This window comes from Sphaerodactylus townsendi, linkage group LG02 (assembly GCF_021028975.2).
Source record: "Sphaerodactylus townsendi isolate TG3544 linkage group LG02, MPM_Stown_v2.3, whole genome shotgun sequence".
NCBI lineage: Eukaryota > Metazoa > Chordata > Lepidosauria > Squamata > Sphaerodactylidae > Sphaerodactylus > Sphaerodactylus townsendi.
In genome coordinates, this window is record NC_059426.1 from 139,511,218 (window position 1) to 139,537,673 (window position 26,456).

Genomic DNA, 26,456 nt, shown 5'->3' on the forward strand with positions numbered 1-26,456 from the left:
CTGTACCATGAAGACTAGCGTGCATTTCTGAAGTTTGTTATGTCTTACATTCTGATCATAAGAGACAGGTACCTGGACAAGGCAGTGCTCAGATTACTGGGGGAGGGAGCATTTAGGATATTCTTAATGAAATCTGCAAGCCCATCTCCTTCAGTCCCCTCAACTTTAGCTCCTCCCATTGGACCTCATTAGTCACACCTCCAGCCCTGTTTCTATAAAGTGCCATACGAATTACTTACGTAATTCTAAGATAATTGTGAGAAAGATTTCTGAAGGCATATGCAAAACAATCAGAAAATTATCTAGAAATTTTGTGCACTCTTCAAGTTCAGACTATGGACTACAAGACCAACCATTTCTACACTGAAATGAGAGAATTATGTTCCTGCAAGTTTCATTTTTGGTTTATGTCATGAACTGCCCCCCAAAACTCCACCAATAACTACTTCCTTTGTCTCTCCCCCAAAACCCCCTCCTGCTTCTTATTCTGCTTGAGTTGCATAATATGTACTAATTGCAGACATGTAGCTTTGAATCCTGCCATTCGCTGAAATAGAAGGCAGGTTTTAAAGCAGTTAATAACATGGGTGGAAAGTTCCCTTAGCCAATGTATATAGTAAGTAGACTTTAAGGCAGCTGGGATTCTTAGATTGAGACAAGAGATTCCGATGTACAGGAGGGAATATGTGACACTCTCTCTCTCTCTCTCTGTGTGTGTGTGTGTGTGTGTGTGTGTGTGTGTGAGAGAGAGAGAGAGAGAGAGAGAGAGAGAGTCAGGGGCAGGAAGTAGGAAGTAGGAAGGCAGCCACACTGAAAAAAGGGTATCCCACTTGGTCATCATAAAATGGGTAGTTCTGGATAAAGAATTTAATGCAGTGGAGAGCTGGAGACCAGAATGTTCATTGCAGCCCGACAGATAGACATAGAAAGACCTGGTGGAGAGATCCAGGAAAGGCCACAGGAGCCCATTGAACAGATGTAAGGAGGACCCAGAATCTTCAAAAACATTAACTGGGTAGAATGCTAACACTTCTTAGCTGCTGTAATAAAACTTGGAAGGCACAGTTGCATGTAGGTCAAATGACAGTAGCAGTGACTGTATGCCCCACATAAATAAACAGGACTTAATTATTTATTCATATGGTTCATTCTCTTTTGATATGATCCAGCCAAGCACAATTTAAAGCCCCACCAGAATAGAGTGAAGGACATACATAATTTTTTTCTCACTGAAATTTTACATTCTTTTTTTGTTTAATTTTAAAAGAAATGTTTCAAAAATCCATATTTTAAACAGTCTAGCTGAAATCAAGGGAACCTGGGTAGTCCCAGGATAGCCTGATCTCATCAGATCTCAGAAGCTAAGCAGGGTTGGCCCTGGCTAGTATTTGAATGGGAGACCTCCAAGGAATACCAGGGTCATGATATGGAGGCAGAAATCAATCAAACAATCAAACGAACAATTTATAACTTCAGTAACTAGTAAAATTGTGCTGACTGGCATATTTATGGAATTTTAAAAGGTATAAATGCTGTAATTTTCTATCCGCAAGTTGGAAATATACCTAATAATCCTGAAAGAGTGGAAACCCTCATACTGCTTTAGCGCACGTTTCTGATTTTTGTGTCTATTTGGAGGATGGGTGAAAGAAACCAAAATGAAAGAAACCTAGCACAAGGGTGTGTCCGCTCCTGAAGAAGAAGAAGAAGAGTTGGATTTATATCCCCCCTTTCTCTCCTGCAAGGAGACTCAAAAGGGGCTTGCGAACTCCTTTCCCTCCCCCCCTCACAACAAACACCCTGTGAGGTAGGTGTGGCTGAGAGAACTCAGAAGAACTTTGACTGAAGGGAATCTCTCCCTTCCCCCCCCCCCCCCCGATTGGTCTGCCCATTTGGAATAAACCAAAGAACATAAACTATTTGGGCAGATACACTCTCATAAAGTCACAATAGGTTGGATGGCCAACATATCCAGATATCAAGTTAAACTTTAAAACAATGAAAAATGAAAACACTGAACACCTTAATAATTTATTAACATTAAAAAAACTATAGATCATCAATTGTAGGCAGAATTTTTCTAAATTAAAAATATTCCTGACAATATGGTATAAAACATATCTTACATTGATCTTACATTTGAGTGTGTAAAACCTTTTAAAAGTATTTCTCTCATTTCAAAGGTATTTCTCTCTTTAGCTATTAATTGCACTAGCGGAGGGGGAGGGAGAGGTGCCAAGCAAGGAAAGGGGAGTGAGTGAGGGGTGACATGCAAGGGAGGGGGAGGTAGCCCCGGCATCTGGAAATGGCCCACCCACTCACCCTAGTGGAGGGAGAAGGAGGAAAGGGAGGTGGAAGGGTGGCATGCAAGGGAAGAGGAGTGAGGGGAGGGAGGTGGAGAGGTGGCATGCAAGGGAAGGGGAGGGAGGGAGGTGAGGGAGTGAGGGGTGGCATGCAAGGGAGAGGAGGGAGGGGCCCGGCATCTGGATATGGCTCACCCACCCTAGCAGAGGGAGGGAGAGGGGTGCCATGCAGGGGAAGGGGAGTGAGGAAGGGGACTGAGGGAGTGAGAGGTGGCATGCCAGGGAGGGGAGGGAGGGGCCCTGGTATCTGGACATGGCCCACCCACCCTAGCAGAGGAAGGGGTAGGGGTGCCATGCAACGGAAGGGGAGTGAGGGATGGGAGTGGCATGCAAAGGAGGGGAGGGAGGGGCCCCAGCACCCTAGTGGAAAGAGGGGAGGGTTTTTTTTCTAGAACTCCCCAAAATTTCCCATTCAGAAAAAATGAAAGGGGGGGGGCGTTGTCCTCAGGAAAAAGGATCTGTTCATTTGTTCTGTACTCTCCAGACCTTTGCATCTCTCTGCACAGAATTTCACCATTGGAAACTAATTTCATATGTGCCAATGGACCTCTCACAAATGGCTTGAACCCTGAGGTAAATTTCTGCTAATTGAAGAGGGAGTGTCAAAAATCCCCCTTTTCACTGCAGACTCCTAATTCCATCCTCAGTTTGCCTGAGAGTCCCCTGACTCGCTGAAGAAGCATTTTGGAGAACATTGAAAGAAGCAATAACAGGTACAGGAGAGAACGTGCCGTTCCATTGATATAAGTGCCTTCTATCAGAAAATATTTGCCCCTGGATCCAAGCCAGCGGAGTCAAGGCAGGCCATACCTAATGAGTATAAAATAACAGTTTAAGCTCAAAGGGTTAGATCCTATGGATTTGTGTTGCTAATGGCAAAACCTTCTGCCAGTACAAGCTATCTTCCTCCAGTGGGAGGGCCTGTTCCCCAAGAAAAGGCTATTTGCGTCAGAGGAAGATTCTGAGATTCATAGAACAGATTCTGTGGATATAACCCTGTAACAATCAGGTATATTTTATTAAGTAAGCATTTTCTTAATAATACTTAGTGCTCAAAGCACTTTACATGGATTATCTCAGAAATCTTCACTGTCCTGTATATTTGGTCATCACTGTTTTACTTCTAAGGCCTGATGGGAACCTAAGGCTATCCAAAAAAAATGTGAACTTGAGGTGAATTTTGAACTGGTATATCTTCTTACTTAACCACTTGGTCACACAAGTTCTTAACCAGCATGATGTAGTGGTTAAGAGTGTTGGGCTCTAATTTAGAGAACGGGGTTTGATTTTCTCACTCTTTCCCATGAGCAGCAGACTCTTATCTAGTGAACGGGAATTGTTTCCGCAAACCTCCACATGAAGCCTGTTAGGTGACGTTGGGCTAGTCACAGTTCATTCAGAACTCTCTCAGCCCCACCTACCTCACAAGGAATTTATTGTGAGGAGAGGAAGGGAAAGGAGTTTGTAAGCCACCTTGAGTCTCCTTACAGGAGAGAAAGGCAGGGTATAACTCCAAACTCTTCTTCTTAGTTTTCTTGAAAAGAAATTGAACCATGAGTTCTGCATTGAGGCTCCAGTTAATAACTCAGCTCTTCAGTTAAAGCATTCTATAACAATAAAATTATTGTTGAGGCTACCAGTTAAAATCAATATGGATAAATGCTTGGGATTTTCCAGAAACCCAGTCTCCTCTTAAAGTCATTGTACATAATTAATCTGTTTGCTGTTTTTGTGCTTGCCTGCATATATGTGGCTAGGCAACCATTGAGGGCTAAAATGGTCTATATCAGGGGTAGGGAACCTGCACTGTGGCTCCACGAGCCGAGCCGCGGGCCCCATCCTTGCCCGCCCTGCAGGCAGCAGGGTGGGCGCTCCAACTGCCCACGGTCAGCTGCGCCGCGCCGCGAGCTTCATCCTTGCCCGCCCTGCAGGCAGTAGGGTGGGCGCATCCATGCACTTCTCAGAATGAGCGGAGTAAAAGGTTAAAAAACCCCCTCTCTATATAGTGTTATCTTTATTTTAAATGTCAAAAATTATTTGCGGCTCCAAGTGTTTTCTTTTCCTGTGGAAAACGGGTCCAAATGGCTCTTTGAGTGTTAAAGGTTCCCTACCCCTGGTCTATATGGTCTCTGCAGCTATATGGCAGAAGTTTCCAGGCTTTTTTCCTGCCCAGGAAGGCACTGTCAATTACATCATGTTTTTAAATCCTTACTTTCTGCCAGAAGATGGCATCCACCACAGCTCCTGGCAGCACAGTGCTTGCCCAGATCTGCCTGAGTACTTTGCCTACAATCTTTATACAAACATTGTTACATAGCCTACGCTGGTATTTCCATACTGGCTTATGATGTGGCAAAATATCAGCATATATAACGCTCCTTTGGCTTTTTATCAGATCTTCTAACACGCCTCCAGTGACCTGTGCCTCTCTGCTAAGATGTTCAAGTACAGGAAATCCTGTCCACTGCAATTCTTGTAGATGTTTACCCAATCAGTTCTCAACATTTTATTTAATTTGCTATATTCATTACTTACTTTTTTGCTAGACTAAATCCCGAAGTATCATACAGTTTAAATGCATTTTATTGTCTAATTAAAACCAGTTGCTGTGATGCACAGTTCCATTTTTGTTGTTGTTTTACACACTAAAAGAAGTATCACCAAATACTGCATTATCTGTGGGGATCTTCCAAAACAGTCAGCTACAACTGTAAGCTAGTCGAAAGGATTCTGGGAGAAGCAACCCTGAGGTTCATCAACTTCCGTCACACCTACCTTCAAGCTACTGAAGGCTTCAAATATTTGGACTTTCTGGTCCTTAACCAATGATAAGGACTTGTGTCCTGGAAATGCAGTCCAATGAAAACAAACTGGGTAGCACAGTTAACGTGCTTTAGGAGAGACTCATCAACTATTAAGATAGTAAAATAATAACATTAAGATAATATTAAGAAGGTAGTAAGTTTTTTGTTGCCCCTTTTCTTTAAAGAGAAAACAGTAGAAACAAGTATTTGGAAACAAGCAACAGCTTCAAGAAAGCAAAAGGTAGGCTAGCTTTCTTGTGACAAATAGGAATGCATGGGACAACACACTACTAATCCTCCTGTGAAGGTTTGTGATTGTCTACCAGTTGCTTTTGTAGAGGGTTTCCTGATCCTACCCAAAGACAGATGTTACTTTGGGCTGCTAATATTCCCTGTTTGGCTCAGCAATGGAAGGGAAAGCTGAAACTCCTTCCCCATGACAAGCTCATGAGCCAAACTGAGCCCATGCTCATTCGGGAATGTTAGTTTCCTGATGTAGCTTCTGTCTGGGGCCAGAGAACTTCAGTCCAACTTGCACTCTGGTTTGTTTCTTAGTTGTAGAACACAAGCCTTTCATGCAAGCAGTAGTGTAGTGGCTAAGAGCAGAGGCTCTCTAATCTGGAGAACCGGGTTTGATTCCCTGCTCAGCCACTTGAGCTGTGGAGGCTTATCTAGGGAACTAGATTACCCAGTGCACTCCAGCACATGCCAGCTGGGTGACCTTGGGCTAGTCACAGCTCTATGGAGCTCTCTCAGCCCCACCCACCTCACAGGGGCGTCTTTGTGGGGATGGGAAAGGGAAAGGAGATTGTAAGCCTCTTTGAGTCTCCTACAGGAGAGAAGGGGGGGGGGTTATAAATCCAAATTACTCTTCTTCTTCAAATGATACTGAATTCAAGCGTGGCACCTCCAGGTAAAGGTTCTTGGGTAGCAGATTCTGGGAAATACTGTTCTTTACTTGAGAGGAGAATTGCTGCCAGTCAGAGAAGATGAATTTGAGCTACAATAAGTAGACTCAGTATAAAACAGCTATGTATGTATGTATGTATGTATGTATGTATGTATGTATGTATGTATGTATGTATGTATGTATGTATGTATGTATGTATGTATGTATGTATGTATGTATGTATGTATGTATGTATGTATGTATAAATGGACTCACCATTGTTGATGATGAGTCCATTTGGCTTGGCTCCTCTCAAGAGGAAAATCTTTGGGAGCATCCTAAGAATATAAATTAATCTCAAAGTGTGGGTTAGATACCCAGGGGGAATTGAAGAGGGCGGGAAGTGTGGTCCACTGTATTTTCAGAGAGTGAGGTAAGGTAGCTGGGAGGAGAAAGTTGGGTGATATGAGCCAAGTCACTATTTTCTGCCCTTGGATCCTAGAACAGCCAGAAGTCAAGGCTGTGCTCCCCAAGTCAATCGCCAGAAAGACTGTTCTATTCCAAGAAGTGCTCTACTTTGGATCAGTGAGGAACAAAGGAATGAGCTGGGCAAGGGGAGCCACTGAATCATAATTAAATCATGTGCCTGTTCTGCCTAGTTCAGTAATATGTAACTAGGGTCCAAGTAAGGTTGCCACCCCCCAGGTGGCACCTGGAAATCTCCCAATTACAATTGATCTCTAGATAACCAAGATCAGTTCCCCTGAAGACAATGGCTGCTTGGGAATGTGGTCTCTCTGGCATTATGCCCTGCTGAGGTCCCCAGGGTCTACTCCCCAACAAATCTCTAAGCATTTCCCAACCCAGTGCTGGCCACCCCAGGTCCAGGTGACATAGAGTTGCAAACTGGTTTTCCTTGAGATTTTTTTTCTTTTATAAGAATGGAGCCACGGAGGGTATAATCTAAAATAGAAGACTGGGAAAGAAGGAGCTTCTTTTCCCATTCCCCAGTGATGTTTTCTGTACTAATCACAACCCAATTGCTTTTACCTATACGACAGAAAATATACAAGTATCTTTGTTTTTTGAGCTGTAGGGTGAATGAATATCTGAAAAACAGAGGTGAAAAGGGTGAAGACAGAATCCACTCTTTCTCTCTCATAATCTACGTATGCATTTTATTTTAAAAGCCCTTGAAAAATGAGAAATGCCCCAGCATCTTGTAGACAGAGGCAGTCTGTCTATAACCTACTGTGAAGAACATTGTGTTGAAAAATTCTTAACACTCGCCTGATGGATGTGGAAACCTCTCCCGCCAGTCACACTGTGAGAGGGGCTGAATGTCAGATTTGGTGTGCATTTAGTCCCTAGCATCACATACACAGCAGAATAGGAAAGGTCTTTTCCAAAACTGCTATTCACTGAAAATGGCTGTGTGAATGAGCCCTTTTGCAGTAAATGCACAACCCAAGAATACAATATTCAAAACTATTGTAAACTGGTCATTATTTGTTTATATCATGGACTTTCTGCTATTATGGAAATTCTGCGTGGTCCATATTAGACTCATAGGGGGTGTCCCATCCGGGCACTGGCCAGGTCTAGCCATGTGCCACCTCAGCAAGGCTGTTGTCCAGTAGGCCTCTAGGTCATATTTGGGATCCTAATTGACAAAACATCTTTTCCAAATGTCATTTCGAATTTAATTACTTAAAGTGCTTATATACTGCCTTAAGTCTTTAGTCTCAAGGGAGCTGCAAACACAAAAAACAATCTAAGAGCTTATCAACAAGCCAGATCTGCCAGAACGGCTTGCCCTCCATCAACTGCCCTCTGAAATAAAACCATTTTATACACCTGCCTGAATGCAAAGTTTTTTGGTGCCCTGTGCCCCTACTCTGGATTGAACCGACCACCAAAAAAGTCCGCAGCTGGATTGTTGCCTAACAGACAGTCCTATGAGAGGATTCCACAAGGAGGAAGGCTGCCTGAAGAATGCAGCTGGAGTGTGGGAGTATACTGGGAGATGCAGTTTGATAAGTATAAAGGCCTTAGGCTGTGAAAGTACGGCTCCTGCAAAATCATAAATTATGAGCATTATGACCAAGACTATTCTGATTAGTTTCCTGATAAGTCAGATGCCAGCTTCGGATTCAACATTATAAAACTTTGTTCTTAGCCTATGGTATGCAATGTTAAATGTAGTGAAGTTGAAATATACCAGCTCTTTAGCTGGTAAGGGCAGTTTCATCGACATCATTGAGGGTATAGCCCAATTAATTCAGTTATTACAGTCTTGACTCCCCCTTTACTTTTTTTAAATTATGGTACACAGGTATAATGGAAGGTCACTCTCTGCAGTTACATGTTTTACAGTATAAATCTTATGGCAGCCAGAACAGAACGGTGAAAATGCATTTTGCTAAATGCACAAGCCATTAAAAAGATATGGGGGTGAGAGTTAGATCTTCTGAGATTCTAGCTCCCTTTGACTCTTGCAAAACATTAATTTTGGACTGCTGAAAATCTTCCCTGTGGATTTTGCCTGTTAGGTATTGGGCAAAAAATGAACACATATTACTTCAAACTACAAGTGCCATATATAAAAAAATAATTTCCTTTCAAAAACAATGACTTCAATTATGGAAGAAATATTTACTGAGGTTTAAAAACAGCTGCATAAAACCCAGCACTTAAAAAAAAAACCTTCTAAGAACCTTGCAGACCTATAAACACCACAGGGTTCTCCTAACCTCTGATTTTGCATTCTCGGGTTTCTTTGCTCTGAATTGAAATGCACTGGATGAATTATTGGACCAATGTATACAAGGCCTTGTAAATTAATTTCTGCTATTTCTCACCTAGGTGAGCATATTTCTTGTCAGAAGTACCAGATTAGCAAGTGAGAGTCTACCCTGCTGTTAACCTCCAAAATCCAAATTATGAGCAATTGTTTCTAGGCTGCAATCCTACCTATAGTTACTTGGGAGTAAGGCCCACAGATACAAGGACTTGCTTCCAAGTATTATGCCACATACATAACCATTTTCAAAAGCCACATGCAAAAATCACATTTTATATCTATCCTATGTCTGTAATTCATATATACTGGGGAACCATTCCCAAAGTACATAAATCCAGGACCGGAGCAAGGGGGAACTATGCCCAAGGCACGCAAGTGCCCCTGAGTCCCTGCCACACCCCCGCATGCCCCTGCCCTGCCCCACCCTGCCCAGAACACCCCTGCCATGCTCCCTCTATGTTCCAGCCATGCCTCCACACCAGCATGCGCCAGGTGTGTCGCACACCCTCCTATCCCCTTGGCACTACGCCACTGTGTAAGCCCCAAGAGGGTTGCACAGTTGTGACAAAAGGATAAATCCTAAGCAGGTCTACTCTGTAAAAAGTCTCATGTTATTCAGTTGGGCTTATTCTCAAAACAATGAGGGGTTTAGTATTATTGAGCTAGGAAAAGATGGGGTGATAAAAAGAACCCTTACATCTTGAGACAACTGACTTTTGACATGTGAAGGAGTTGTTTACAAAAAATGTGATTTGGAATGATATCTGCTTTTTAAGGAAAGCTGCCTATGTCATGCATAGCCTCTAAGGCACGGCACAACTAACTCTTTGCATTATAGCCTATAAAATGAAGACAATAATATTAACTAGCCTCATCTCAGGGTATGGTTGCAGGGCATTTTATACAGCGGTAGCTAAGCAGATCTGGGACTCGTCAGCACAGACATGGATTGGCCTCTTAATTGACTGGAACATTTCCCTGGAGGGCCACACAGGGGACGGCAAAGGCTCCTCCTTGCAATGCAGGCACTTTTGTGTAAGGAAGAGGTGAAGGTGGAAGAGCAAGTAGCCACCCTGCTTGTGTCAGGATGACCATCTTTGTCAGGAGGTGACAGCAGCAAGGAGGTGTCAGTGCCCCCACTGCCTTTTTGGTTTAGCAGAGTTCTCTTCATCCAGCTGTGAGGATCAAGCCAGAGCAAAAGAGACCTTACAAGCCTTCCTGTGAGATAAATGTGGAGTCACCCAGATTCTTTTTTCAGGACCATTTAATTTTCCAGGCTGCCCCAGGCTAGTATTTGCATGAGGGAACTTCTAGGAACCTGTGTAACTTGTCTTGAATTCCATGGTCAAACAGACCTGGCCTGCAGCACCAGTGGTACATGGCAGTTCACCTGATGATTGTCAGCTCCTCCAGCATCACTACCACCTGTCCACCAACCTTTGGCAGTGCAGGAAGGGGACAACAGGGGAGGTGGCACCAGTGGTGTAGCGCCCATGGGACAGGGGGGGCCATGACGGAGGCATGGTCAGGCCATGGTGGGGGCGTAGCAGAATGTTCCAGGGCATTCCAAGGGCATTCCGGGGTTGGGCAGGGTGGGTGGTGCTGCAGCAGGGGCGCAGAGTGCCCTTGCTCTGCCTTTGGGTGGCATCCATCATTGGTGACAGTGGCCAGGTCTGAGCTGAGTGGCCTTGTAGTGTTGGTGACTTGTCTCTGCTTGCCCTGGGCCCTGGCTGCCAGTGTAGGACCTGTTCCTCCAGGCATTTGGCCAGCTGGGTTGAGGAGAACAACACCCTATTACATCTAGGCCTTCTGTGGGCGCAGAATCAGGGTGGGAAATGGGGAAGCATGCCACCATCTGTTTATATATGGTACCTGAGTTTTTAAGTAATTTTAATACTAGGTAGTATATGGTATTTTAACACTTAGATAGAGGTGACCTGGTTTTAATTTTATGATTTTAATCACTGTTAATTGCATTTTTATCTGTTGTTCACTGCACAGAGCCCTTCGGGGGAGGGCGGTCTATAAATGCAATAAATAAATGGCCAGCTGACCCCTGCCTTACACCCTTCAGTGAGCAGTCACAGGGTGAGGGAGTCTGAATGTAGCTGTCATATCACTGCCTCCCAGGCTCACAAGAAAAAAATCAGGATGTTTGTACCGTTAAAGATACCTCTGAGAAAAAATAAACAAAACCTTAGACTAATTTTTTTTCCAGTAGAGGCTTTCATGAACTATTTGCAGATGATAACTTTGTTAATATTGTTTTCGCTGCAACAGATGAACAGTCAGGGGATTCTCCTCTGGAATTATTACTTCAGAGGAGAAGGCAACATGTACATCAACCACCTTGGAACCATTGATAATGGGCTAACCCAAACATTTGCATGCTTCTTCTCTCATTCAGTTTCAGGTGTTTGCAACTGCTGACGTGGTTCAGGTTTTCTTTTTTAAAAGTTCTTGGCTGTGAAAAGGCTACTGCTTCCTGGTCTTTCCTTTCTCCAGAATGACAGCAGGTTTGGGCTGTAGGTTGTTACTACTCCCCATACTTGTTTGTATAGGCCGGTGGTGCAAGTTTCTGTTTGTATAAAAGAAGGGAGAGGCATGCTTCTTTCACAGTAGGAATTCACAATGAATGGCATTTCATTTAAATAAAACAGGCCAGGGCTTTAGTCAGTACAAAATACCTCCTGTCCCCATTTAAAACAAGATCATTTATCTCACTCAGGTGTTTTTTCTTTTTCTTTTTTATTTCAGCACTATTTTCTTTTCTTAGAAGGGTGTCTTCAGAGTAAAGGAGAACTCAATTTTATGTTAAATTTGTAGAGGGAGGGGAGGATATAAAAAGGTCTCCTGCACAAGATCTGTTGAGATTAAAGTAACCGTGTTCTTGCATATTTCCCATTAGCTGCCATGTGGCATGTATAAGAGGAATTCTAATGCAGTGAAGTTAGCTGTTTTTGTGACAGTCCCTGTTCAAGAAAGCACCTCAGTGTGGATTTTTAGTCAATGATCAATTGTTAAAGTGAAAGCAGAAGAGTATTCATTGGAGCCTTCTGATGCTGTTTCATTCAACTTTTTCCTTGATATTTTGGAATCCAGTCATTCCTGAAATCAGATTTTCAAAGGAGAAGCTCTGATATTCTTATACAGCAAAACTCCTTCCTCCAAGTTTTGTGGTATTTGTAAATAGCCTTGCTGGAACCCCTATTAGTTCTCAGAACAAACAAGTCAGTATATCAAGTCAGGGTCTAGGGGGGACCCAGGAAATTACAGGCCAGTCAGTTTGACATCTGTTCCTGGTAAATTAGTAGAATCTATCATTAAATATAAAATTATTAAACATGTAGAAAAGCAAGATCTGCTGAGGAAGAGTCAGCATGGCTTTTGTAGAGGCAAGTCCTGTCTTACAAACTTACTAGAGTTCTTTGAGGGTGTAAACAGACATGTGGATAAGGGGGAACCAGTGGACATTGTCTACTTGGATTTCCAAAAGGCTTTTGACAAAGTTCCTCACCAGAGACTGTTGAGAAAACTCAGCAATGAAGGAATAAGAGGGGAAGTCCTCCTATGGATTAAAAACTGGTTGAGGAACAGGAAACAAAGGGTGGGTATAAATGGGAAGTTCTCACAATGGAGAGATGTCGGGAGTGGTGTCCCCCAAGGATCCGTTTTGGGACCAGTGCTCTTTAACTTATTCATAAATGACCTGGAAGTAGGGGTGGGTAGTGTGGTGGCTAAGTTTGCAGATGATACCAAATTATGTAGGGTGGTAAGAACCACAAAGGATTGCGAAGAGCTCCAAGTGGACCTTGATAAATTAGGTGAGTGGGCTAAGAAATGGCAAATGCAGTTCAATGTAGCAAAATGCAAAGTGATGCACATAGGGGCAAAAAATCCAAACTTCACATACACGCTACAGGGGTCAGTGCTATCAGTCACAGACCAGGAAAGGGATTTGGGCGTCTTAGTTGATAGTTCCATGGGAATGTCAACTCAATGCATGGCAGCTGTGAAAAAGGCAAACTCTATGCTGGGGATCATTAGGAAAGGAGTTGATAATAAAACTGCAAGAATTGTCATGCCCTTATATAAAGCAGTGGTGCGACCGCACTTGGAGTACTGTGTTCAGTTCTGGTCGCCACATCTCAAAAAGGATATCGAAGAGATAGAAAAAGTGCAGAGAAGGGCAATGAGGATGATTGAAGGATTGGAGCACCTTCCCTATGAGGAGAGGCTGCAGCGTTTGGGACTCTTTAGTTTGGAAAGAAGACGTCTGAGGGGGGATATGATTGAAGTCTATAAAATTATGCATGGCGTAGAAAATGTTGACAGAGAGAAATTTTTCTCTCTTTCTCACAATACTAGAACCAGGGGGCATTCATTGAAAATGCTGGCGGGAAGAATTAGGACTAATAAAAGGAAACACTTCTTCACGCAACGTGTGATTGGTGTTTGGAATATGCTGCCACAGGAGGTGGTGATGGCCACTAACCTGGATAGCTTTAAAAAGGGCTTGGACAGATTTATGGAGGAGAAGTCAATCTATGGCTACCAATCTTGATCCTCCTTGATCTCAGATTGCAAATGCCTTAGCAGACCAGGTGCTCAGGAGCAGCAGCAGCAGCAGAAGGCCATTGCTTTCACATCCTGCATGTGAGCTCCCAAAGGCACCTGGTGGGCCACTGCGAGTAGCAGAATGCTGGACTAGATGGACTCTGGTCTGATCCAGCAGGCTAGTTCTTATGTTCTTATGTTCTTATCATGGGATTAATGCACATTACATAACAGAAAATAACAGTTTCCTATATGTACTACATAGGAAGCATATAGTTCAATCTAGCCTACTCTTGTAAGATCTTGGAAGCTAAGCAACACCAGCCCTAGTTAGTATTTGGATGGGACACCAACTAAGGAATATCAGGGTTGCTACACAGAGGCTGGCAATGGCAAACTACCTCTGAGGTCTTTTGTCTTGAATACCTTATGGGCAGTGGTGGGATTCAAATAATTTAACAACTGGTTGTTTACAAGCACCATTTTAACAACCGGATCTGCCAAAGTGGTGCGAACCTGCTGAATCCCACCACTGCTTATGGGGTTGCCATATGTTGACTGCAACTTGATGTCAAAAAGTGGGAGGAGACGAAGTGCCCCCATCTAAGTTACTGCTCTATTCACTTGTGGTTTGGATGTGCAGCCCCAAGCCTTAAGCATGAGAACTCATGTGGTCATGCCATAATAGCTGGATTAGACTTTGACTTCCGAAGTACAGAGATTCAAAGAGATGTCCATTCATGTTCTCTGAGCTGACAAAAAAGCTTGGAAAAGAAATTAGGCATCTTAATTCCAACTACAACTAGGGCTACGGAGAGGGCACTTCCTCCAACTCATAGGTCAGTCCTCCAACTCATAGGTCAGCTTACACTGTGAATTACCCATTTGGCATATATAAGTGTATATATAAGGGCACAAACTCTTTGCTAAAAAACTCATCGAAAAGTAGTGCATACAGAATCAAAGCTGGTGTAAAAGGATGAAATGGGCATGAAAACAGTCTTTAAAATCTACAAAATAACTATAAGTAAACAATAAATAACCCTTAAACTTAACAAAATTAAGAGAATAATAAAGTAATGCATCCACAATGGGAGGAAAGGTAGCATGATATATAGCCCGATCTCACCAGACCTTGGAAACTAACCAGGGTAGGTACAGAGGTGGGATCCAACCAGTTCTCACCACTTCTCTAGAAGTGGTTACTATTTTTTTCTGAGTGCCAAGAAGGGGTTACTAAAGCAACCTACCTGCCCAATAGGACTGGAGGTGCGTGTGTGTTTGAATCCCACCACCATCGGAACCTGTTGTTAAAATGTTTGGATCCCACCACTGGGTATGTGGAAGGGAGACCTCCAAGGAACGCTCTGCAGAGGAAGGCAATGGCAAACTCCCTCTGCTTCTCACTTGCTTTGAAAGCCCCTTGCTAAGGTTGCTAAAATCAGCTGTGACTTGACAGCACTTCACACACACACACACACACACACACACACACACACACACACACACACACACACACACACACACACACACAGTATGCTCAGAAATTTAAAAAAGTGTACCATTAGTACAAGCAGAAATGTACCATATTTTTTTGCTTTTGCTTAAAAATGTTATTGATTTTTGCTATACTATTATTACACAGTTTGTATCATTAGCATTCATGAATAATGTAACAATTTTAATAGTATTATTGCATGTGCTCATTTTTATTGTTTTTGTTCCCACTGTGATAATGTTCTCCTCCTCATCCACCTCTCCTCCCCCTCCAACTAATAGTGCTGATTCTGCTCCTGCACCAAGCACCAGCCCTGTAACATATCCAGAGGGGGTAGTTAAGTTATGGCCAAACTGCACAACACATTTTTTAATGAGTTGGGTCAGGTTTCTCCCAACCTGACTCACTCTCCCATCTCCATATAGCAGCTGCGGGCAAATTATTTCACAAGCACCACAAGGCCCAATTCAGATTAGAACCTTGAAACCAGGGTGGAAGGGACTCGACTCCATGTAGTCTCATTTTCCCAAGCCAAAGTGGCTTCCAGAGTATTATTTGCCCCGCTGCAGGCCTATAAGTAAGCTAATATTCCATGTTCCTCCAACTCCCCCAACCTGATCAGTTAAAAATCTATTGGGTCTTGATTTTAGGTTTGCCAACTTGATCTTAGGTTTGCCAACTCTGGGTTTGAAAAATCCTAGCGATTTGGTGGTGGGAAGTGGGGGAGGGATGGTGCTACCTGGGGTGGTTATGCCTTCCAGCCTATTCTCCAAAGCTGCCATTTTCTGCAGGATAACTGATCTTTGTTGCTTGGACATCAGTTGTAACTCTAGAGAACTCCAGGCCCTTCTGGAGGTTGGCAGCCCCACTTGATCTTTATTGTGACAAAATTAAATAGCAGTCCAGTGACAACTTAAAAACTAATAAATTTAAGCTTATTTCAGCTTTCAGCTTCTGCTGAAATAAACATTAGTCTAAGGCACCATTGGATTTCTGTTAAATTAGGTTTGTTATAGACAGGTGTAAATAGTGGAGGTCATGAGGGGGCAGGAGCCATAGGCACCACATCACTGAGTCACATGGGGCTGCATTTTACCACCCGCCCCCTGCAACCCCTCCCAAGGAATGAGGCTGCCAGGTTGGGGTGCACTCCTTGATGTGCCCTGACAGCCTCACAGCCCTATGCGTTCCCTCCCTTTCTCTCCCTCACCCTGGGTAAGGGTGTTGGGGCGTACCAAGGCCACCGAGGCTTGACCTGACAGCCTCGTAGCCCGGTGGTTCTTTTCCTTTACCCCTTCCTTCTCCCCTCCCCCAAATGAGGATGTTGGGGTGCCCCAAGGCTGCTAGGTTAAGGTTCGACCCGACAGCCTTGCAGCCCCATGTATTCCCTTCCTTCCGCTCTCTCTCCCCCCTGACCGAGGACATGTGGGTGTGTGAAGACCTGGTAGCTGATGCTTGACCCAATAGCCTTGCAGCCCTGTTCCCTTCCTTCCCTTCCCCACAAGCCACAATGTTCCCTCCATTTCCCCAGCCCCCAACCCAGAAGAAAATTATTATTAAATGAAATTGTTACAGTATGGAAACTAAAACCCTATGCATGATTTTATGAAAAGTTATAACTTATGGCATGTTGTCAAGAGATTTCTGAAAATTACTCACGTTGTGAGGTAGACAGATTACTTAGTGCTCTATTAAGAATTTTTACTAATCAATTCTTGTGCAAAATAAATATTAGTTTAAAAGACCCATGTAATGGTCAGCTAAAGTGAATTTTAACAAAGGCCAACTCCCACATCTGCTTTTACAAAGGTAAAAATTTCAAAGGTAAAATTGGGAACAGTATGCTCAGCAGGAGCAGGGAAGCCTCCACTCCCCAAGGGAAAAATGTCCTCTGTTTCCAGGCTGATTGAGTGGGGGAGGTGCAATTTCACTGCTTGCCCCAGGCACCATTTTCTCTAGATATGCCCCTGGTAACAGAGGCAGTAAGCCTCAGAATACCAGTGCTAGGTAGGAACATCAGAAGAAGACTGTGGCCGCTGTGCCTGTTGAACACTGTATAAAACGATGTAGTGCCAAAAGAATCAGTAATTTATTTATTTATTTCCATGGTTAGTTCATTTATACCCAAAGGCAGCTTTCATACTCTTGTTCTTCACTTGATCCTTACAATGTTTAGGTCGAGTGTATGACTGGCCCAAGATTGTCCAGCAAAATTCCATGACACAGTAGCATTTCCCAGATTCTAGTCCAACCCTCTAATTAGTGGGCCACACCGTCTCTCAATACCACACTACTGGAGCAGCAGTGGCGTAGGAGGTTAAGAGCTCGTTTATCTAATCTGGAGGAACGGGGTTTGATTCCCAGCTCTGCCGCCTGAGCTGTGGAGGCTTATCTGGGGAATTCAGATTAGCCTGTACACTCCCACACACACCAGCTGGGTGACCTTGGGTTAGTCACAGCTTCTCGGAGCTCTCTCAGCCCCACCTACCTCACAGGGTGTTTGTTGTGAGGGGGAAAGGGCAAGGAGATTGTAAGCCCCTTTGAGTCTCCTGCAAGAGAGAAAAGGGGGATATAGATCCAAACTCCTCCTCCTCCTCCTCCTCCTCCTCCTCCTCCTCCTCCTCCTCTTCCTCTTCTTCTTCTTCTTCTTCTTCTTCTTCTTCTTCTTCTTCTTCTTCTTCTTCTTCTTCTTCTTCTTCTTCTTCTTCTAGCCCAATTCAGACTGTGCTGGTGGGCAGGGATCGTGCTGCTCTGATCTCACCCTGCCCCTCCAAAGGGCTTTCCTGGAATACAGGAATCTCATCCCCAAAAGCCTACCAGAATTCCCTATAGGAGAAATGTGGCATATCTCCTGTCATCATAGGCACAAGGGGACTGAATGGTCAATTGAAGTCGACTAAGGTCAGCTCCACCCCCGAATGCTCCCTCCAAGCTCCACCATGCCAACACAGTTTAGGAGCACCAACATGGAGCACTGCGCCATGGCCAGGTGTCCCAGGATCCTGCAGTGCCCGGGAATGAGCGGATTTACCCATCTGCCAGAGTAAGTTCCCTGGGGAGGGTAAATCTGCTGACATTGGCCCACACCACCTCCAGAGGGGGATTCCTCCCTCTAAATTGAGCTGTCCATGTGATGAGAATAAGAATAAACCAGACTGCCAGGCTCTAGATCAGAAACTGGCAAGGTAGTGTTCAAGCATTTATTTTTCCTATTCATTTTTATTATCAAAATAAATTGGTCCTTTAGTTGAGGTTTTTTTAAAAAATGGAAATGAATAGGCATCTTTCTCAGATGATAGGGTAATGCACTTAGGCTTATACAATCAATGCAATGTTCAGAGCCTGAAGGTTTAATGTAGAACTCCACAGGATTGGCTGTACAGCATTATAAAGCCTGAAAACGGAATTATTTTTTAAAAAGTTTTGTTGTGAGAGCCCTGAGGTATCTCTGTACTATGGAAGTGGAGGGCCAGTTCAAAGTGGGCTGTGCTTTTCCGAATTAAGTGCAGAGCTCAGTAAAAGAATCTGTACCAGAGTTCCTGGAGTTAAATATAACCCAGTAACACTGATTAATCATGCTAGTGGCTTGGTTAATTTTTATTCTGAGGAGAACCCTACTCAGATATGAAGCAGTGAAGCTTCTGAAAGAAGGGGAGCTACATAGAGAGGAGTGGAGCTTCCCCAAAGAGAGTGGTCATCCTTTTATAATAAGAATCATGTGAGAGAAACATAGGCAGATTCCGCATGGGCCAAAAACAGTGGTGTGAAAACGGTGTAAACATTTTTACACCGGTTTAAACCATTTTACACTGTTTTCACACTGCTGTTTTTGGCCCATGCGGAATCCGCCATACAGAGAGTCTGTCTTAGTATAAATGTCAGGGTAAAAAGTAAGATTTTTAGAAAAGGGGCTAGATAGCCAAACAAAATTCCAAGTCAAGTAGTGGATTTATTTTGTCTAGTGTCAAAGTACCAAAGTGCACAAAGATGGTGTCCTGTCTGTAATCTGTATCAATTGAAAAAGTTAAACAAAATCTTGTACATAGTAGCTTCTCTAAAACCAGCTTCCTTGGTACTTATTTTTTTTCCTCCTTAAGCTTTTGCTAGTTTAGCTTTTTTCAACTTGTTCCTGTAAATAAAATCTTTAAATTTCTGGTTTCAACTTTAGAAGTCCCTGGTTCCATTTCTTTATTTAGTCATTAAAGAAAGACAACAGATTATTTTAGTTTTCTTTCAGAGATACTGTCCCGCCTAACAGACAAGTGCCCTGGAAGATCAACTAAAGACTATTTAGATGGCTTCTTCAAAAAAAAAATTGGGAAAAACTGAAAGAGAAATATGAACTCTTAAACATCCCCTCCACATTACTAAAAATTTTGTTCTGGCAATGAAACGTAGCTTAGTCAGAGCTGTTACCTGTTAGTTAGATATTTTGGAGGAAAAAATTCCTTCAGGGCAAAGATCCTTGTGTGTGAGAGAGGCACACCCTATCATTTGCTGAGGAGACTAGGTGTTAACCTTTAAGGCCTTACGCGGTCTGGGACCCTCGTACCTCAGGGACCGTCTGGCCCCATATGTCCCACGTCGGTCTCTGCGCTCGGCAGAGGCCAATTTACTGGAGATCCCCGCCCCCTCTATGATGCGGCTGGCCTCCACCAGGGCCAGGGCTTTTACGGCCCTGGCCCCTGCCTGGTGGAATGCTCTTCCTCCAACTGTCCGGGCCCTGCGGGACCTACATGAGTTCCGCAGGGCCTGTAAGACTGAGTTATTCCGCCGGGCCTTTGGGGAGGCCGGCTGCTGATAGGTGCCCATTAACAACTAAGATCCGCTGTTCCCCTCTCAGGGGAGTTGAGGAGTTAATGGCTAAACGCCATCTGTTTTAACTGACTATGAATTAGGAGCGCTGCTTTTAACTGATATGAATTTTAGTATTTTATTTTGTTATCCGCTTTTTATTGTGATGTAAACCGCCCTGAGCCCTTTGGGGGAGGGCGGTATAAAAGTGGAACTAATAAATAAATAAATAATATAAATAAATAAATAGGGGGTGCCTTGTTATAATAGGCAATGCCTTTTAATGTATTAATAATAATCCTAAGGTGATATGAGATACCAAAAAGAAAATAGTCCCAACAAATGTTCTTACTATTTTGCCATTATTTGTCAGTATGTTTAAAGGGGAAGCCATTGGACTATACTGAATCTTGGCAGCTCCCTTGCCCAGGAATCCAAAATGAAAGCCACCAAAGCCAGAAATTCATTAAAATCAAAAGCTATTGTTTTGGATGCAACAATAATTTTTGCCTCCACCTCTTTTCCAGGGACCAAGTGGTCTTCCAACCGTTGGCGGCTTTGTCTCAGCACCAACAATGGCGCCTTACCCAACACCAGCACAGGTGTCTCCTTACATGGCATACAGTGCTGCTCCTTCTGGCTATGTAGCTGGGCATGGCTGGCAGCATGCTGGAGGCACCCCACTTTCATCTCACAACTGTGATATCCCTGCATCACTGGCATTTAAGGGCATGCAGACAGCGAGAGAAGGTAGTCACTCTGTCGCAGCTTCCGCACTCTGATATCAGAAGTATGGCAGAAAAATTCTACCCAGTCCCATCTTGTTCTCTCCCCCATAATTCCTTCTCTCAGATTGACATTGTTGGCTAGTGATGGTTTTTCCATGCTATTTTTCTTCAAAACAAAAACCAACATTGGGATTTAATAAGTGTAAATAACCTAAGAAAGCAGTTGACGTGTTGTTACGCCTTGCACTGTTTTGCATAAAGAAGATCTTACAACCCTCAGAGGGCTTGTTGTGTGACTGTTCATTGGTAAAACCACACATATTTATTCTAAATCAACATGACCTTCTCCAACGTGCAATTGTTCAGATTTGTGAAAAATCAATCAAGGGAAACTAGTAGCAAAGATATGCCTTGACTGTAGTCAACAATATGACCAAACAGAAGTTATTTTTTCGATTAACCAATAGTTACTTTAATCATATGGTGAAGTGAATTTTTTTTGTCAACAGATGACTTTTTACAGTAACAAATTATAGAACCAGATGACTATGAGGCTCTGTTATTTATCCTGTATTTTATTGTGATTACAAAGATGGTAATGCTTTTGTTTTCTATATGTAAATATGGATCTGGTCACAATTTGTGTTTCCTCTACCCATCTAATGTTTGTTGCTTTTTTGTACAAAAATGACACCCTTGCAATTTAGTGCTGTTTTTATGATGACATTTGCCTCAAAAGGTTCAAAATTCAGACAAACGTTTGATTGTATTATATGCAGAGGATGGAGGCTCCTGAACCTCCTGAACATTTAGCTTCTTCAACACAGAACTCAAAATTGACTATCATAATGGCCAATTCTTTCAATGGAATCTGAGCATGACTAGTTTTCTCTGGCTTGGGGCCTAGTAAGTCTTCCAAATGGCACCTAGTCCTCCTAAATTAATATGGTCAAATCCATGAGAAGAAAGTTCTTCCTAATATGGATTTTGGCACCTCCCTCTTTCCCCAGCAGCTCCCCTTTGACTACTGAAAAGCTGAATCAGAGGGTTAGAAAAGCTTGTGGACAACACCTCATGTGTGAGGGACTGCAGCATGAAGAAGAGTTTGAGCAAAATTACCTTCACCTCCTCTTCCACCTTCTGAGTCTCTTGCACTTGCATAAGTACCATTGGCAGAAGAGGAGGCAGTGGGCAATTTCACCTACTTCCTCCTCCTCACTGCAGCCCGCTCATGCTGTCATGGCATTTATGATTTATTTTATCCCAACACCAGCTTTCCATTGGTTACTGAGGAAGGAGGTGGGGAAAAAGATTTATGTCTGCAAATGCTGTTGCATTCTCAGTTCATAGGATCCAGCCCTATCAATACACACCAAGTGTATAAAAGAGATATGGATAGAAAGGACCTGAACAAAATGGAAGCTTCAATTAAATGTGAAATTTGTGTAGAAATTTTTTAATAAGAGCACAATCCACCGATAAGTTCTGCACAGCCCAGTAAAGCACTGGTGTTTCTTCTGTTCATTTCAGTGGGGCATGTGCAGGCAATGCGTGAATTATGCCCCAAGTTAAACCACTGTGAGAAAAGTGTACTGTAATTTGTTGGCTTACCTGTGTTCAGTGATTCTAGTCCAAAAATTACATAATTATGTTTCAAAAAAGAAAAAGAAAGTCCTCTTTAATTTCTATTTTATTGAATGTAAAAATGGCTTTTGGTAAAGTTTACATTGTTGTACATAAACATGTTCCATCATAGGCATATTGGTGGCAGTACTACAAATATTATTTATAATGTTAACAAAATTTCATTTTGGCATTTCTGTATTCTTTATCAAATGTCATTTCATGGTCATTCAGATTCCAATTGCTCTCTTTTACTCTTTTTCCCTTAACAGTATAATCTTTTCAAGATGGCCTGTCTTCCTTGGACAATAATAAAGTTGTGAATATAGTTTCAGAAAGCCTTCCTCAAGCTTGCAGATGTGGGCTGAAGATTAACCATGAAAAGGAATGATTTGAAAAGTGACATATTTCCTAGCATTATAAAATATTAATATATTATGTATTTTTGTAAGTCTAGTGCAATAATGTAAAAACACATCATTCAATACAGATTTTGAAAGACTGCTTTAATAAAATTATCTTCGTTTCTTCCTAGTCATGTTACACATACTGCTGGAACAACCAGATAGGATCCTGTCTCTTTTATGGGAATTTCATGCTTTTATTTTAAAATGCCAACAAATGTAGCTCTCCAAGGCAGTGCAATGAAAATAACTTGTGATGTCATGCTGATACTTCCTGGGAAATTTTCCAAAACATTTTTTTCTATAGCAATCATTTAGTCATGACATATGTTAAACTGAGAATGTTCATGAGATGTAATCAGCATGATCAAAGTCTCTGGGTTACATTTTGCTTTTGGCACAAAGTGCAGATAGAAGTGAACCAACTTAGCAGGAACTAATGCAAGCATGTTTGAAAAGAATGGAAGGTGTGCAGTGGTAGAGTTTGATGAGCTGATAAATTATTTGAGGTGTGATCCTGCAGTCTTTAGTGGAACAAAATTTTTTATTGATGTACGACTAAGTATTATTGTTCACACTGTTTACAACCTTACTGTTCTATTGTGCTGTACACTGGAACAAGCAGGTCATCTTTCAGCTCAATGAATGTTAACTAACAGAAGACCATTCTGATGCTACCAAAATAAATCGAGCTCTTTTCATGTAACAAAGGTAGTGTCAGGAGATCTGTGGCCTATCAAAGGAGTGAATTCAATATGAATCTCATCAGCAATAGGAAAATGGAGCAAAACTGGTGTAGGAAGGAGCTGTGTTATGAATTTCTCTCAAATTATTCTTGTAGGTTCTGGCATTACCTTCTCAGGGAGAAGCCTAACTGCAAGAACTCCCATGTTGTGAACATGCTTTCAGCAATGGCTCATTGTGTTCAACTGAACAAAATTAAGCATGTATTAAATACTGTGTCAGAATTTAGCATCCCTACATTTACTTTAAATCATACATGTACAGTTATGAAATTTCAGTTTTCAAATATGCTAATCAACTGATGGAGATCAACCACTGCAGATTACTTGGTAGAACTGAGATCTGTAGAGATGAGCTCAGAGGCCCTCCTGATATTTATATAAACTTCTTGATCATAGTAGGTTAATTCAGATGCAATGTCAAACTCTGGTTTAGCATGACTTAGCCACACTGTCATCTCTTTTGCCCTTCTTCCCATTTAATTCTCTGAGACAATTAATGACTTCTGCCATAGTACGTATGGCCTAGCAAAACTTTTCCAAACCAGGATTGTAATTCATGCATTAGTGAGGGGAGGGGGGGTGTTTGATCATAAATCATAATTTGCTCATACAGATTTCACTAAGTCCATCCAGCCACATGAAGAAAAGTATGAGGGGGGAGGGGGCATGGGAACTGCACACGCAACTCAGTCAAATAGTGCCAAACAGTGCTTTGATCTTCCATCAAAACCAGCAGAGTAGAATTCTCTTTACTCATACTAACTGAGGACAACAGCAAAAGGTTAATATGCGTGGTGAAATAGGTGTGCACAGATGACATATGATACATATACTGTATACTTGAGTAAGCCTGATTGGTGCAATTGTTCTCATTCAGAAAGGGAAAATAACCCAAAGCTTAACTGTATATACCTCTCCAGCAGATTTTTCACTAGAGGATTACTGCATCAGACTTGAGTTCTTCAGTTCCTGCCATATAAGTTACTTGTCAATACCAAGTAAAATTTATAGGGAAAAACAAAACTACATACAAAGTTTTTTTTTTAAACCCACAGAAAATGTCCATAAACTTTGAAATTTTTATTTCAGTTTCTTAAAAACTGAAATGTAATACAAATATTTTGATTTGCACAATGGGTAAATTAAATAACACATGGATTAGCAGTGGGTCTTTTTTCTTTCCCTATGGTGTGAGTACAGGAGATTCACAAAAAGACTTAAGAAAAACCTAATTTCTTACAGGTCTTTGTAAAGCAGAAAAAGATAACTGCATAACAAACAGCACTTCCTATTGTCTATATCATGTGCACATAAACACAATATAACGAAAGGATAAGGTTGGATCTGAAGAGAAAGAATTGGTTTACAGCTTGATGTTATCAGTCTTTAAGCATTTCTAACTAACCTTCATTTCCAGAGGCAAAATGGCTTCCTGTTCTGATAAAGTCAATCTTAACTGCTTTCACGCTTGAAATAAATATCTTCTTTTCTCTGACTCCCATGAGGAATAGAATCTATAAATAATATTTATACCCATTGTTGCCCTTTTGAAATTTGAATCAGTGACTGCTTGTTTGCATTTATCTGCATTCTTTTAGCAAAGGTCAGAGCCTAATAACTTTATGCACACTATCTAGGGAAAAATGACGGGACAGATGTTGTAAATGGTGCAATACAAGGTAAGAGCATCAGTGAATGAACTTTATTCGATTATATTTAATTAATCTTCTTGTTTTTTGAATTTTTTCCTTCACTTTATATTATCATGAAGAAGTGACTTTTGCCTGAGAGCGTTCCTTCAGGAAGTGCCTACACGACAGGTAGTAATCATAGTAAATGAACCGTCTCTTCAAGTTTACCAAATGAATACATAACCTATTAAGTCAGGCCATTTGGGCCTCAGCAAATAGTCTTTTACTGACTTTATTTTAAAAGTTTTCACAATAATCACTTTAAAATAGAAAGGAAAAAGGGATTTCATTTTAAAAGAGTAATAGGGCCAGGGTCACTTGGGATTTTATGGGCATAAGTCATAGGCAACAGTAAGATCCCTCCCTGCCTTCCAAGTACATGTTTCTCTGGTCCATGCACATAAACTCCTGTGATACTCAACAGTTCTTTGCACTGAAGTTGTTAAAAAGAATGAGGGATAGGTGTGCATTTCACAGGCACAGGTGAGTACTCTCGCAGTATCAGTTAGAGCGGAAATGAGAGAAAGGATGACTTTGCTGAGTCCTAATGAGCCTCATGTAACACAAATCACCAGACAATCAGAAATTATCACAATATGGGCACCCTTACCTCTGCTCTACTGAATCTGTGAGATATTTTGACTCTGAAGTCTCTTACATCTCGTGTCTGTTATTAGAGTAAGAGAAGTGATGTGCATGCACCCTCAGGCAACTTTACCTAGCCACTTAATATGAGCTTTGCTTGCCACCAGTTGGTTCTAAGTGGCTGTTTCCACACACAGAATTCATTGTCTGGATTGTGAACACTATCTCGAAATTCCATTGAAATCCAAAGGAATTATTTCTAGAGGAATGCATTTAAGATCCAAAGTTTTTATAGAAGGATAGAAGAAAGAAAAGAAAAAGAAAATTGGAGATCCAATCCAACAAAGATGTTGGGTTCGGCAAGAAAATGAGAACTTTATTTACATACATTAAAATATAAGTTGGGGTAGGCTTTTTGTTTGTTTTGCTTTCAAATGGTCATATTTTATTGAAAGACAAGGCTGAAAGTATAGTGAAACCATGTTGGAAACAGTGTATGACAGAAGATTATGTTTGTATATACAGTATGTAAAAAACTTTTTATTTTTATATTTTGACTGATTTAAATTAATAAAGAAACAAATAACTGGTATGTATCTTCTTTTCCTTTAAAATGTTTCATTCCTATATTGGAGATGATAACATGACTGTCTCAAAAAACTTATTTTTGTTACAAAACAAAATGAACCATTCTTTGTTGAAAATAGCTACTGAAACACATCTTGAAATAGTTGGTGTGGTCAAGTCTAGGCAAGAGACATATTTATGTCTTTATGTCAGCACACGCATTTTTAAAAATGCCAAGAAGGTCCCTCTGTTTTTATAATGCATTAAAAAATGTTTTAGCACAATTCTTATTGGAGTTTTTTTATTCACACAATGGTAATTTTGCAAAACTTTCTCAGAAGACATAACACCCACATATTGGAGAACTTGGAATTCTGCACTTTATAGGATACATATTTAAATTC

The 26,456-nt window shown here is 41.8% G+C and overlaps 1 protein-coding gene across 3 annotated transcripts in view; it reads left to right on the forward strand.

Annotated features, from left to right (window-relative positions):
* The window catches only part of PAX9 (paired box 9), a 50,548-nt gene extending 24,467 nt beyond the window's left edge, over nucleotides 1–26,081 (forward strand). The window contains exons 4-5 of one of the 3 annotated variants that reach the window (XR_007243669.1): nucleotides 20,236–21,342; nucleotides 22,332–22,393. Coding sequence is in view for 2 of the 3 variants with exons in the window: in XM_048486610.1 (XP_048342567.1) it covers nucleotides 20,236–20,458; nucleotides 22,332–22,336 (228 nt within the window). In the remaining variant the exon portion in view is untranslated. Of the gene's footprint in view, nucleotides 1–20,235; nucleotides 21,343–22,331 lie in introns of all 3 variants that reach the window. The other 2 variants (XM_048486610.1, XM_048486611.1) reach the window with 2 other exon arrangements.
* The last annotated feature ends 375 nt before the right edge of the window (nucleotides 26,082–26,456 follow it).